This window comes from Entelurus aequoreus, linkage group LG02 (assembly GCF_033978785.1).
Source record: "Entelurus aequoreus isolate RoL-2023_Sb linkage group LG02, RoL_Eaeq_v1.1, whole genome shotgun sequence".
In the NCBI taxonomy this organism is placed as follows: Eukaryota; Metazoa; Chordata; class Actinopteri; order Syngnathiformes; family Syngnathidae; genus Entelurus; species Entelurus aequoreus.
Window position 1 is genome coordinate 54,823,314 of NC_084732.1, and position 14,012 is coordinate 54,837,325.

Here is a 14,012-nt window from a genome sequence, read left to right on the forward strand (position 1 = left end):
GGGGAGACCGAAAGCAATGGATGTCGAGTGGGTCTGACATAACATTGTGAAAGTCCAGTCCACAGTGGATCCAACTAATAAAGGTTTATATAAAAAATAAAATAAATAAAAAAGATGTATCCTGTTTTGAAGGGGTCCGTTAAATGGTCCTACATTATAGGATATTTAGAATTATTGCTCGTACAGGGAGGATTTATCGTATGTCTGGCAACGCTGCGAAATATTTATTATTCCAAAGCTTTCAATAATAAACTATCTGTTACGGCTCAGACTCCTGCCAACGCCTCTCTTCCGTCTGTGCGCTCCAGTCAGCGCACCTCGGGACACGCCCACGGGTGCGCACAGCCAGGAGCGCGCCGTGCGAGTCTCCGCCCCGCGGCAGCCGCCAGCTGCAAACGTTGACCGGCATTCTGCACACCTGCACATAATGAAGGACCTGCCTTCATAAGCTCGCAGAACCTGCCAGGCGGGGCCGGAGTATAGTCTTCTTTACCCTTGTAAGCATCCTGTATCTGGCTTCCATCCCGCGAACTCGCTCTTTCCCTGTGACTTCCATGTTTCCGTTGTTCTTATGTTCTTGTTGTCTTCCCGCAGCGCTTCCCGTGTTCCCCTGTGATCCCTTGTTGTTCCCCTTGCCCCCCCGGACTGCCTTTTGGATTCTCGACCTCCCGCTTGGACTTTCTTCTCTGATGCTTCTCTCTCGTCCCGGATCACCTGCCTGCCCCTGGACTTCCTCTTCTCTCGTGCAACACTTGGTAACACACACTTCAGCTAATCTACACACATAGTCACTCTCATACACTCTTGGATTTTGTCACACTCCATTCTAGTTTATTAGTATTGTTAATTATTATTATTATTATATATATATATATATATGTCACTATATATATAATAAATAATTGTACATACTGCCATCTAGTGTCTGTCGCCGTCACCTCCCCTTAATATTTTACTCCACGATATTATTCATTATATATATATATATATATATATATATATATATATATATATATATATATATATATATATATATATATAATTTTTTTTTTTTTTTTTTTTTTTTTTTTTTTAAATTAAATCCACATAAAAACACAAGATACACTTACAGTTAGTGCACCAACCCCAAAACCCTCCCTCCCCCATTTACACTCCATTCACACAAAAGGGTTGTTTCCTTCTGTTTTTAATATTCTGGTTGCTACAACATATAGACTAGAGTATCAATACAGTCTGCAAGGGATACAGTCTGTGAAGCACACGTGATTGTGTGTGCTGCTGGTCCACTAATAGTACTAACCTTTGACAGTTTATTTTACCCATTTCTATTCATTACTAGTTTCTATGTAACTGTTTTTATTTTATTTAAATTTCTTTTTTGTTTGAGAAAATGTTTATTTATTCCAAAAAAATATATATAGGACATTATCTTCACCAGACCAGGTTGTCAATGAAATTAGATTGTTTATTTAAAGGGTTCTTAAAACCAGGTCCAGTCCAGATTATGTCCAGGTCGGGCTCAACAACACACACCTTCATTTATGTACACCCAAATTAGGGAACACAACACCAGATGGTATATAGTATATTGTTTCCACTGTCTAATCCACCAATGGCTCCAATAAATGACAGACAATAGTAATTGGATCACATTTATTTGATCGTTAGCTCTTATTCTAAAAATCACAGGTACACTTAAATAAAAAATATATTACAGTCAGTATTTTTATACATAATTTTCATCTGACACATTTTTTTTATTTGAGAAAAACTTTAAATACATCTAAACTGTAACTATGGCACAGGAAAACAGCACAGTAGTATTTTACAGTTTGTGGATTTCAAGGAGCAATAAAACAAAAACAAGTTTCAACGACTAAGTATCATGCTCTTAAATCACTTAACACACTTTTTTATTGCTATTGCAAAAATACAGATGAGTTCAGACTCAAACTATAAACATGTATTCCACAGCAGGACACACTGTAACTATTGAAATTGTTGGTCATCCAGATCAAACCAGTCTGACGGTGGTTGAAAGATGCTTGACTTGTGCTTCTTATGCATTTAAAACAATCCATAAGTTATTGACTGTATCTCACAAAGAAACATGTATTTGTTCTGACTTAGATGTGTCTTGCTCCTTGCAGATAGGAACCACACAATGTGTGTTTGTTCATAACTGCAACATCAGCACTTTCTCCACCAAATCTGCCGCCACAGTTAATGGTACAGCAGCACAACAAAGATGTAATGGTGAATTAGTAGAAGTTTGTCAGCATACTTTGTATGTGTCAGCATCACTATTATAAATATATTTTTTTGAGGGGGGATAATTGAAATTACTACATTATGGTGTTTAAGATGGAATAATGAGTCCCAAAGTAGATCATCAACTTTCCTTTGTAACCAGATGTTGAACAGATGAGTCTGCAGTGCTCTTATGAGTAGAAAGTAAGGACGCTCTTATGGTTGCCTCTGATGAGCAGAATAGGCGGGAGGTCCTTTGTCAAAATGTCCAACCAAGCCATGTAGAGGAAGTCAGATATGGTTTCTTTCCGTGCAATCGGCATGCTCCTGCATGGAGGTTAAGATACTCCCAGTCAGGTTATTCACACACAGGTTACTTGATTACGATGCTGAGATGGATGGACTTACACCACAATTAGGTTGGCTGTTTTGGAGTTTTCCCAAAGCAACTCATTCAGTCGTACCTGGAGATTTGTCTGTGAAGTGCAAGTCAGTTTTCTTTTTAATGGCTTCAAACGAGACTTGCTATTTATTGCTAATGACAACATTGGAATACATGAGAGTGGACAGGATCGTGGGATTAAACTGGACTGGTATAAATGACATATTATTGTATAATAGGGAACAAGGAACTGCAACAAAATATTTTTTAAAAGCACACAGATTTTGAATAAATTCAGTTCATTTTGCACCCCCCAGTTTCTAACACACAGCAGCACACTCCCTGGGACAGAACTGTTGAGGTCATTATCATATTCACTGATCATTTCTATCAACTAAAATCTGACTTCTCAAGCCCATCTAAAGCATAAGGAATGTTTCCAATAATTTATGCTTCTCTTTTTCCTTAGTCTCCCAAAATGGCTTAAACTATATATTGATTGCACTAATTATGTGTATACGCAGATTAATCACTAAATGTCTTTTGAGGGCACATACCATGGATGGTTATTTAAAAGGTTGCTGTGTAGTCAGCCATCAGGTCAATGCATAGGTTAGTGCAAAGATGAGTGAAGAGACTTTGACTGGTGTGCTTGCTGGCAAATTTCACTTCAAAATACACCCTGACTGGACGTTGGATAAAACTCTGACCGCGTTTTATATTATATTTATTTTATATTAAAAACAATATTTTTCAAGTTAATTGAAATTATGCAAGCTAGTAATAACCTGTGTGACTAATCATGACCATTCAAATTCAAAAGTGTGATTGGCCTGATTAAAAACACATACTTTGATAGAACTAAAATATCATTAATTCCCAAAAAAGGTGTCCTAAAACCATGTCCCAAATTCACAACCTTAAAGTACCAGTAGAGTGGAAAAACGAGTTGACTTTATATGCTTAATTGTGTTTCATTGTATCACTTAAACCAGGGGTCGGCAACCTTTACCACTCAAAGAGCCATTTTGGCAAGTTTCACAAATTAAAGAAAGTGATGGGAGCCACAAAAAAAATTTACAATTTAAAATGAAAAACACATGCTTTGTGCTATATTAACCAGGGGTCTCCGACTCACGCACCGGCACGCACTTTAATGTGGACATTTGATGTTAGTGCAGTCCACGAGTTTTGAATGAATGGCGCTTGATAGCGTCATACTTGCCAATCCTCTCATTTTTCCCCGGGAGACTCCCGAATATCAGAGCGTGATGACACCGCCCTCTACAGTCTGCCCTAACAGTGTACCTGCTTGGCCACACGTAAGTGACAGCAAGGCGTACTACCTCAGCAACCACACATCTTACACTGACGGTGCCAATACCCACAATCCCATGCAGCACTAACTCTTCCGTACTAGTTCAGCAACCACACATCTTACACTGACGGTACCAATACACATCTGACACTGACGGTACCAATACACATCTTACACTGACGGTACCAATACCCAGAATCCCATGCAGCCCTAACTCTTCCGCTCAACCAACGCAAGGAGAGGGGTGGGGGGGGTTGATGTGTGGGGGGGTTGTGGTAGCGGGGTGTATAATCTAGACCGGAAGAGTTAGGACTGCATGGGATTCTGGGTAATGGTTGTGTTGTGTTTATGTTGTGTTACAGTGCAGATGTTCTCCAGAAATGTGTTTTTCATTCTTTTTTGGTGTGGGTTCACAGTGTGGCGCATATTTGTAACGTAACAATGTTAAAGTTGTTTGATACGGCTACCGTCAGTGTAAGCTGTGTGGCTGATGAGTAAGTATGCTTTGCTGTCTACTGTGTGTGCGATTAATAACAACATGCAACATGCGGCTGGACTGGCACGCTGTATGTAAATGCTATAGAGGACAATTACTGCAGTGCAATCAGGGCACGCCCTTTATCTAGTATTTATAGTCTAAATAGGATTATATTTTCCCTGGGAGTTATTTATGAGAGACACTGAGATCCATAAGTCTCCTGGGAAAATCGGGGGGTCGGCAAGTATGTAGCCGAGCCGCATCAGAGTGGTCAAAGAGCCGCATGCGGCTCCGGAGCCGCGGGTTGCCGACCCCTGACTTAAACCATATCCAATTGTATTTACAATCCGCAAAGTATGTGAAAATACCGTCTAAACATCGCAAAATACCACAAATTCAGTCAGCCATTTGGAATATTCCGCTACCGATCGTCTTCGTAACATTTTTGCACTCTGACCATATCATCAGATCGATTATACTGGAAATACGCAAAATTAGAGAGAGATGTGTTGTCTATCATTCCCAATCCTCATATAAGACATGAACACATATAATTTTATTTTTTTTATGCATTCTATGACTTAATTATAAGTCAGCTAACAATGTAGTCAATGGGGGCTCTCTATTTCATCCACAAAACCCTCTAAATAACCATCCAAAACCTGCCAACAATACTGTATATACATATCGTGACCTGAATGTTTCCCAAATATTAGCGATGTTGCTATTATAAGTTGTAACGCAAACAAACTATTTTTTAGCAGCGGATTGATAACACACAGCTAATTAGCCCTCTGCTGCTTAACTGCTAGCTGGCCGCGATGTTCTGCTGCTCCCGCATCATCGCCTCTCAGCTCGTCAAAATTATTCCAGATTATAAATCATGCCTCTCATCTGGCTATTAGGAGGATTTAACCATACATCTGAAGTTGTTCATCTGTGACATTTAATGTATACCCAGAGATGGAGACAAACACACCCAACTGAAGACAGTGTCTGCAGGGAGACTTTTCCTTGTTAACCCTTCATGTGCATCATGATTAATCCTTCATCTAAGTGGGAAGGTATGGACATCCTATGTCCATCCTATGGACATCATCGAAGTAAGAGCAGACATCATACACAAAGTTATCGTTTTACATCTTTGTAGTTTGTATTTCTTGTTTAGCACATAGCAATAGTACTGCATGATGCTTAGTGTTTCACTAAAGCTGGATCTGTTTCAAAAATCTACGTTTCCATCCATCCATCTTCTTCCGCTTATCTGAGGTCGGGTCACGGGGGCAGCAGCCTAAGCAGGGAAGCCCAGGCTTCCCTCTCCCCAGCCACTTCGTCCAGCTCCTCCCGGGGGATCCCGAGGCGTTCCCAGGCCAGCCGGGAGACATAGTCTTCCCAACGTGTCCTGGGTCTTCCCCGTGGCCTCCTACCGGTCGGACGTGTCTAAAACACCTCCCTAGGGAGGCGTTCGGGTGGCATCCTGACCAGATGCCCGAACCACCTCATCTGGCTCCTCTCGATGTGGAGGAGCAGCGGCTTTAGTTTGATCTTCTCCCGGATGACAGAGCTTCTCACCCTATCTCTAAGGGAGAGCCCCGCCATCCGGCAGAGGAAGTTCATTTCGGCCGCTTGTACCCGTGATCTTGTCCTTTCGGTCATAACCCAAAGCTCATGACCATAGGTGAGGATGGGAACGTAGATCGACCGGTAAATTGAGAGCTTTGCCTTCCGGCTCAGCTCCTTCTTCACCACAACAGATCGATACAGCGTCCGCATTACTGAAGACGCCGCACCGATCCGCCTGTCGACCTCACGATCCACTCTTCCCTCACTCGTGAACAAGACTCCGAGGTACTTGAACTCCTCCACTTGGGGCAGGGTCTCCTCCCCAACCTGGAGATGGCACTCCACCCTTTTCCGGGCGACAACCATGGACTCGGACTTGGAGGTGCTGATTCCCATCCCAGTCGCTTCACACTCGGCTGCGAACCGATCCAGTGAGAGCTGAAGATATTGGCCAGATGAAGCCATCAGGACCACATCATCTGCAAAAAGCAGAGACCTAATCCTGCAGCCACCAAACCAGATACCCTCAACGCCCTGACTGCGCCTAGAAATTCTGTCCATAAAAGTTATAAACAGAAATCTAAGTTTCTGGATCATAATTTTTCGCAAAAGTAATCATTGTTGGCTCTCTCAAAAGTCTGCATGATTTGCATTGCGGTTGGTGGCGAAGGAATCTGTGGTTCCTACCTTTACGTCACGTGATTACGTGTCTAGCTAGCTCATTATCTATCAAAATGGCTCGGGAAGCTCTGTGAGTTGATACTATTTTGATCATATCTATGTACTCGCAAACTTTGTAAGTCTTTCGGTGTCATACATCAGATATATATGATAATAGCTTCTACAAACCCCGTTTCCATATGAGTTGGGAAATTGTGTTAGATGTAAATAATAACGGAATACAATGATTTGCAAATCATTTTCAACCCATATTCAATTGAATATGCTACAAAGACAACATGTTTGATGTTCAAACTGATAAAAATAAAATTTTTTGCAAATAATCATTAACTTTAGAATTTGATGCCAGCAACATGTGACAAAGAAGTTTGGGAAAGGTGGCAATAAATACTGATAAAGTTGAGGAATGCTCATCAAACACTTATTTGGAACATCCCACAGGTGAACAGGCAAATTGGGAACAGGTGGGTGCCATGATTGGGTATAAAAGTAGATTCTATGAAATGCTCAGTCATTCACAAACAAGGATGGGGCGAGGGTCACCACTTTGTCAACAAATGCGTGAGCAAATTGTTGAACAGTTTAAGAAAAACCTTTCTCAACCAGCTATTGCAAGGAATTTAGGGATTTCACCATCTACGGTCCGTAATATCATCAAAGGGTTCAGAGAATCTGGAGAAATCACTGCACGTAAGCAGCTAAGCCCGTGACCTTCGATCTCTCAGGCTGTACTGCATCAACAAGCGACATCAGTGTGTAAAGGATATCACCACATGGGCTCAGGAACACTTCAGAAACCCACTATCAGTAACTACAGTTGGTCGCTATATCTGTAAGTGCAAGTTAAAATTCTCCTATGCAAGGCGAAAACCGTTTATCAACAACACCCAGAAACGCCGTCGGCTTCGCTGGGCCTGAGCTCATCTAAGATGGACTGATACAAAGTGGAAAAATGTTCTGTGGTCTGACGAGTCCACATTTCCAATTGTTTTTGGAAACTGTGGACGTCGTGTCTTCCGGACCAAAGAGGAAAAGAACCATCCGGATTGTTATAGGCGCAAAGTTGAAAAGCCAGCATCTGTGATGGTATGAGGGTGTATTAGTGCCCAAGACATGAGTAACTTACACATCAGTGAAGGCGCCATTAATGCTGAAAGGTACATACAGGTTTTGGAGCAACATATGTTGCCATCCAAGCAACGTTACCATGGACGCCCCTGCTTATTTCAGCAAGACAATGCCAAGCCACGTGTTACATCAACATGGCTTCATAGTAAAAGAGTGCGGGTACTAGACTGGCCTGCCTGTAGTCCAGACCTGTCTCCCATTGAAAATGTGTGGCGCATTATGAAGCCTAAATACCACAACGGAGACCCCCGGACTGTTGAACAACTTAAGCTGTACATCAAGCAAGAATGGGAAAGAATTCCACCTGAGAAGCTTAAAAAATGTGTCTCCTCAGTTCCCAAACGTTTACTGAGTGTTGTTAAAAGGAAAGGCCATGTAACACAGTGGTGAACATGCCTTTTCCCAACTACTTTGACACGTGTTGCAGCCATGAAATGTAAGTTAATTATTATTTGCAAAAAAAAAATAAAGTTTATGAGTTTGATCATCAAATATCTTGTCTTTGTAGTGCATTCAATTGAATATGGGTTGGAAAGGATTTGCAAATCATTGTATTCCGTTTATATTTACATCTAACACAATTTCCCAACTCATATGGAAATGGGGTTTGTATATAGATGCAATTTGTTTTTCCAATCTACTGATACTTTAACCTACCAGTATGGATATTTTCAGTCTCATTTTAAGCCTATAGGAGGCAGTATTCCACCAGATGACTGTTTTTTGTGCCTACTTTTATTTTACATTAGAATCCAAATCAAATTTATTAGCCAAGTATGTTTAACACACGTAATACAAGTGAATGTGTTGCAAATTAATGTGTATACATTATAGGAGTGGGAATCTTACAATAACTGACGATTCGATTTGATTCCAATTTTTTTTTGGGTGTTGATACAATTCAGAATCGATTTTCAATTCAAACCGATTCTTAATTAAAACAAATGCTCGCATCATATTATTTGGTTTAAGAATGCTAACAAAACCTTTTTAAAACGGGTTACAAAAGCTCCTTTTGGCTGCTGACAAATGACGTATACGCAGAGCAATTAAGCGTGGTGATTACCTAAAAATTGATTCATTTAAAATATATATTTATATATTTTTTTAAATCTATTTACATCGATTTTATAAAAACTATGACTTGATTTAGAATCGGAATAAAAAAGAATCACAATTCGGGTGTGAATCGATTTTTTTTAGCACCCTTAATAAATAAAACACCTCTCATAATTGAGTTTTCCTTGACTCCCTTTTGCCGTAAGACCGCTGCTGTCCAGGAGAAGAGTGTCGTCAACCCCTAGTTTGTTATTCAAACAGCCTTGTGGGCAAAAGTGTCACAGCACATGCTAATGTTGTCAGTGGGGCACATGCTTGGATTATGTCTGCACAAACTATTCAACTACCTTCTCCTCAAACGCGTCCAGCTCTTCATCAGTAATCTTCCAGGAGTGTTCCTTCCTCATGGCTTCTACCTGAGCACTTTCTTTGGTCCTCTCATGCAAACGGAAAGGTTCAATCATGTCCTCTAACTTCTTCAAGCTGGGTGCAAACAAATAACAACGTGAGTTATAAAGACAAGATGATGATGTAAGGTGACGTAATGGCATCGCTCACCTGTCGTTACGAGGTTTAAGATGGATGTCATTGATGACTATGATGTCGGTGCATTTAATTCGGAACTTCTGCAGCAGCAACTTCATCCTGTGAGGCGAGAACAATCACACTGATTAACTTCCATATAAACATGTATTCACTGCCCAGGAATGTCTCCTCTAATTCCTTGTCCACTGCACACTCCATTGACACTTAATCACACTCCCACCCTGTTAGGCTATAATTAAGAGTGAAACAATTAGCAGTTTTTCCCTCACTCTTCTTTATCCAGATCGCTGCGTCCAGGCTGCCCTGCAATGAAGATCCTCAATTTACAATCTTTCCACTTCTTCCTGGTGGTAAGGATGTATGGCAGCAGCAGAGTGAGACCTGGGAGGTAGACATAAATAACGTGTGTTATTGTAAATATGAACACGGTGCATTTATTGTACAGATTATTTAGTTGGAACTGATTATAAATGTTGTCCATTAACTTTGGTGCATAGAGTAAAAGAAGGAAACATACGAACTATGAGTATCACAACAAATCATTGCAATCACCGATATCGTGCAAGTACGCCCCCTGGTAGCTCTGAGCACTATAGGAGCCACATCGCAATGGCTGCTTAGTAAGTTTGTGGCAATGCCATGACATCATTGCTGCATTATTTATGAAAATGTTGTTTTTAAACTTCCAAAGAGTCTGATAATTATTTTTTTTAAACATCCTGTTTTTTGCATTTTGAATCAGCTGACATATGGCAATAATGTGTACTAATACAAGAACACAATGCATGTTTTTTCTGATACACTGCAGTGGTCTAAATAGGCCGTTTTTGTACATTTGCCTAAAATAATAAATAATGTAGGGGTGTAACGATTAATTGATATATTGATTTATATTCCTAAGATTCAAATACTTTGATCCGTGCTCAGCAAGTTGGCCTTCCCGAAGATAGGTATTGACCCAACATCGTTTTAAAAGGCAGTATATTGAATATTATTGATACTAGAAAAAAAAGAAACAATGGATTTTGAAACGGCAGCCTTTATATGAAGTTTAACACTTTTAAAGGTGCCATATGTAATAACTTCATGTAAAGTCATCATTAAATGGCCGTGATATGTCAAAAGGCATGAATAAATCATGTTCTGTTCGAATACCTCTATAACTGAAAACGGCAGTTCAGCTGAGATATGCTCATTTCAAAATTGGATTTACAGTCCCGAAGTCTTGTTATTGTTTTCATTTCGATGCCCTGCCCTCCACCGTTTGACCAGTTAGAAAGGCTGTGAGTGTGTCACATTCAGGTTGCCAGTTACGCACCGCCACCTTCGTCTGGCTACTGCCACTGGTAAAGTTACTAAACATGTCAGACCTTGGTAAATCTAAAATCTAAAATGTGACGATTCTGAACTTATTCATGACAAATAAATGGAAACGATTGAAGGCGGACACGAACTTGCTAATTTCCTCCTTGACAGGTAAGTCAGCCATTTAAGTTTTCTTATTATTTGTAATAAATGAAAATGGACATTTTGTATGTAAACTATATTGTCCAATACAGTCTATGATCTTGTCTAACAAAGCTAGTATGTCCGTGCAACGAATGCTTAGTTTGATGGTGCTCCTAGTGTAATGCTTGCATGCTAGCCCGTTCAATGACACATTGACATATAGGCTAACGGGGGAAATATATGCCCGTTAGCCTGTATGTCGATGTGTCATCCAACTGACAGGGCAAAATATATTCCCGACAAATTAAACCTATGTGGATATGGGTAGTGTCAGTGCCTATTTTGTTCTCAATATGCTGATACACTGAGGAAATGCGTTCCAACATTAGCACGGGTAATTGCGGTTTCTGGTACTGTATTTGCTTGGCACAATATAATGCATTACATTTAATGATTTTCTACTTTGTGTATTGACATGGTAGTTGGCTATATGATTTATGCGTAACATGGTTTTTGCGTAACGTGGGTTGGCTCATAGAATTGCACTCTGCACTGAATGATGGTGATGTGCGTACATGGAAGAGAATGCAGTGCGTCAGGTTGGATGCAACATGGAGTTATGCTGAACGAAATGTGGCGGTAATTTTACTGTTGGCCTTGGCTTGCCATCAAAGTAGGCCTATGCGATATATAATATATTATTATATATAATTATTTCGATGGTGGTCAGTGCGGTCAAAGTAGACATTTTAACAGGGTAATGCCAACAATCTGTCCCGACTCCCGACGAAAATATTGCTGCGTAACTATACAAATACATTTGGCTAATCAACATCAGTAAAATGTGGCATAATTACTTAGTAAACCATCTTGCAAGAAGCATAAACAAGAGAAACCTACAGTGTAGGACTCGTCGATTGCCATTTGAAGTTCTTTGGAGTACGATTCGGATTCGGCTGCATATCTGGCAACCTCAGTCATGGAGAGTGGGAGGGGACTACAGAATTTTAACCGTGATTGCAGTACCATTCCTGGCCACATTACCACATATGACACCTTTAATGATAAGGACGTTAAACGTTACTCAAGTCTGTCTGCCTGTCTGTGGCGACATTGCCATCAGTCATCAAAACAAAGAATGGTGGACACTTAAAGCTGGCTCAGAAAGGTCACAACAATGCAAACACCACGAGAGGATAAGCCACAACACAACAACTTTCAGCTACAGAACAATTGCAAAAGCCACAATAAATACAAACGCCATAACACAATGGCATAAAGCTACAGTACAACTTTAAGCCACAAAGGACACGACGGACACACCTAAGTGACAGCATAGCATTTTGCCGACAGACCAAGCTGAGGCCGAAGGTTAAAAACAGTGTAATGAACATAGTATATTACTAGTATTGAAAAAGTTATTATGACTGAAAAAGTGGCCACACTTTTGTAAATTTTCCAATGTACTGTAGTTCCCTTTTCAAGTTTCCACCTCAGCCTTTGTGGCCTTGCAGCAAGCTTGTCTGCTGTCACTTCCGTTGCGTCTTTGTACTGTCGCGTTTTGGCTTATAGTCGTTGTGTTATGGCTTTATGTTGTTGTGTTGTGGTGTTTGTATTTGTTGTGGCTTTTGCAATCGTGCTATAGCTGATTGTTGTGTTGTGCCGTTTGTATTTGTTGTAAATTTTCTCAGCCATTGTAGCTATTTATTAAAAAGAGAGTAGTAGCAGGTCAAACCACTGCTCATTTAACCTGAAAAGATTTGGATGCACTTAATTTCTCATATGAACCTAGTGTTAATTCAACCTGAAAAGTGGCACTTTATTTTTGGATAGTAGTATTGTATTATTTTTATGTTGAAAAACAACAGCAAAAGTAACAGGTAAATCTACACTTCAAATGTTGGTTACTGTACTTTTATTGAAAAAAGTTTGAATAGCAGAAAAGGTTTCCTCCTCTTAATTCAACCTTAAGTGTTGGTTGCATTTTATTCCAATAAAATGTGAATGCATTGGCCATTAATTGTTGTTAATTTGCTTGTTTATATCACTAATTAATTCATACCTAATTCCCTTACAAGAAATAACAGGAATATTGGAAATTTCACACGCAGTGTCCCGTATACAGTATTTATTTGACAGCCAAAAATCTATACAGTGTGTGTGTGTGTGTGTGTGTGTGTGTGTGTGTGTGTGTGTGTGTATGTGTGTGTGTGTGTGTGTGTGTGTGTGTGTGTGTGTATATTTTAGGGCTGTCAAACTATTAAAATATTTATAGTGATCACATTTTGGGTCATAGATAACTCAAAATTAATCGCATATAGGTACTGTATAATATTTCATCATTAATAGATGTACCCCAGAGAGATAATTTTCAGGGCTTCATATTGCTGCATGACAATGTTTTAACCTTCTGTATTCATTAATAAAATGTAATATTGAGCCTGCTAATCATTCTGTAATTGAGGACTCAACCAGTACATGTTATAATTTGTTAATGTCAGGGTTTCTCCTAAATTGCCAAAATACCTGTGATGGTAGGAGCGACGTCGATATGACGTCATCGCATGATTTGCTATGATGCATATATTCTTTAAAACATTTTTTTGAATATACATTAAAATAATTATGTTATTATTAAGTATAGTATCAACATATTTATTTTTCTTATATGGTATCGTTTTGTTCTATTTTTAAATTGTTGCTGCTTATTGTACAATATACTTTGTTAAAAAAAAAAATTGTTTTGATATTTTTCCAATCCTTTTAGTCACTTTTCTGTAATAAACACGATTGGCAACAAATCTAGCATCTATTGTTGGTGTTATTGGAGACTGTACTCGTGTTTAGAGACTCTGTTTAGATTCTGTCGCGCCATGTCTGTGACCAAAAGCGAGTTGCATACAGCCTGACGTCACACTTGCTTAGCGCTGCTGGGAGCCTTTCTGTCATTAAAAGAGCGAGTGTCAACTTAAATTGTGAAGATCACTGTCTGCGGGTATATTTCAAATATATTAAAGTTGATTGGCAACATTAAATGGGCCCTAGTGTGTGAATGTGAGTGTGAATGTTGTCTGTCTATCTGTGTTGGCCCTGCGATGAGGTGGCGACTTGTCCAGGGTGTACCCCGCCTTTCGCCCGAATGCAGCTGAGATAGGCTC

General features: G+C 39.8%; 1 protein-coding gene across 1 annotated transcript in view; it reads right to left on the reverse strand.

Moving 5' to 3' along the window:
- Positions 1 to 1,726: 1,726 nt before the first annotated feature.
- Positions 1,727 to 14,012, reverse strand: part of slc12a1 (solute carrier family 12 member 1) — a 29,721-nt gene continuing 17,435 nt past the window's right edge. The window contains exons 22-26 of the mRNA XM_062068199.1: positions 9,675 to 9,786; positions 9,418 to 9,504; positions 9,207 to 9,342; positions 2,659 to 2,726; positions 1,727 to 2,577 (exon numbers count right to left, since the gene is read on the reverse strand). Of these exons, the coding sequence (XP_061924183.1) occupies positions 2,442 to 2,577; positions 2,659 to 2,726; positions 9,207 to 9,342; positions 9,418 to 9,504; positions 9,675 to 9,786 (539 nt within the window). The 3' untranslated portion in view covers positions 1,727 to 2,441. The remainder of the gene's footprint in view (positions 2,578 to 2,658; positions 2,727 to 9,206; positions 9,343 to 9,417; positions 9,505 to 9,674; positions 9,787 to 14,012) is intronic.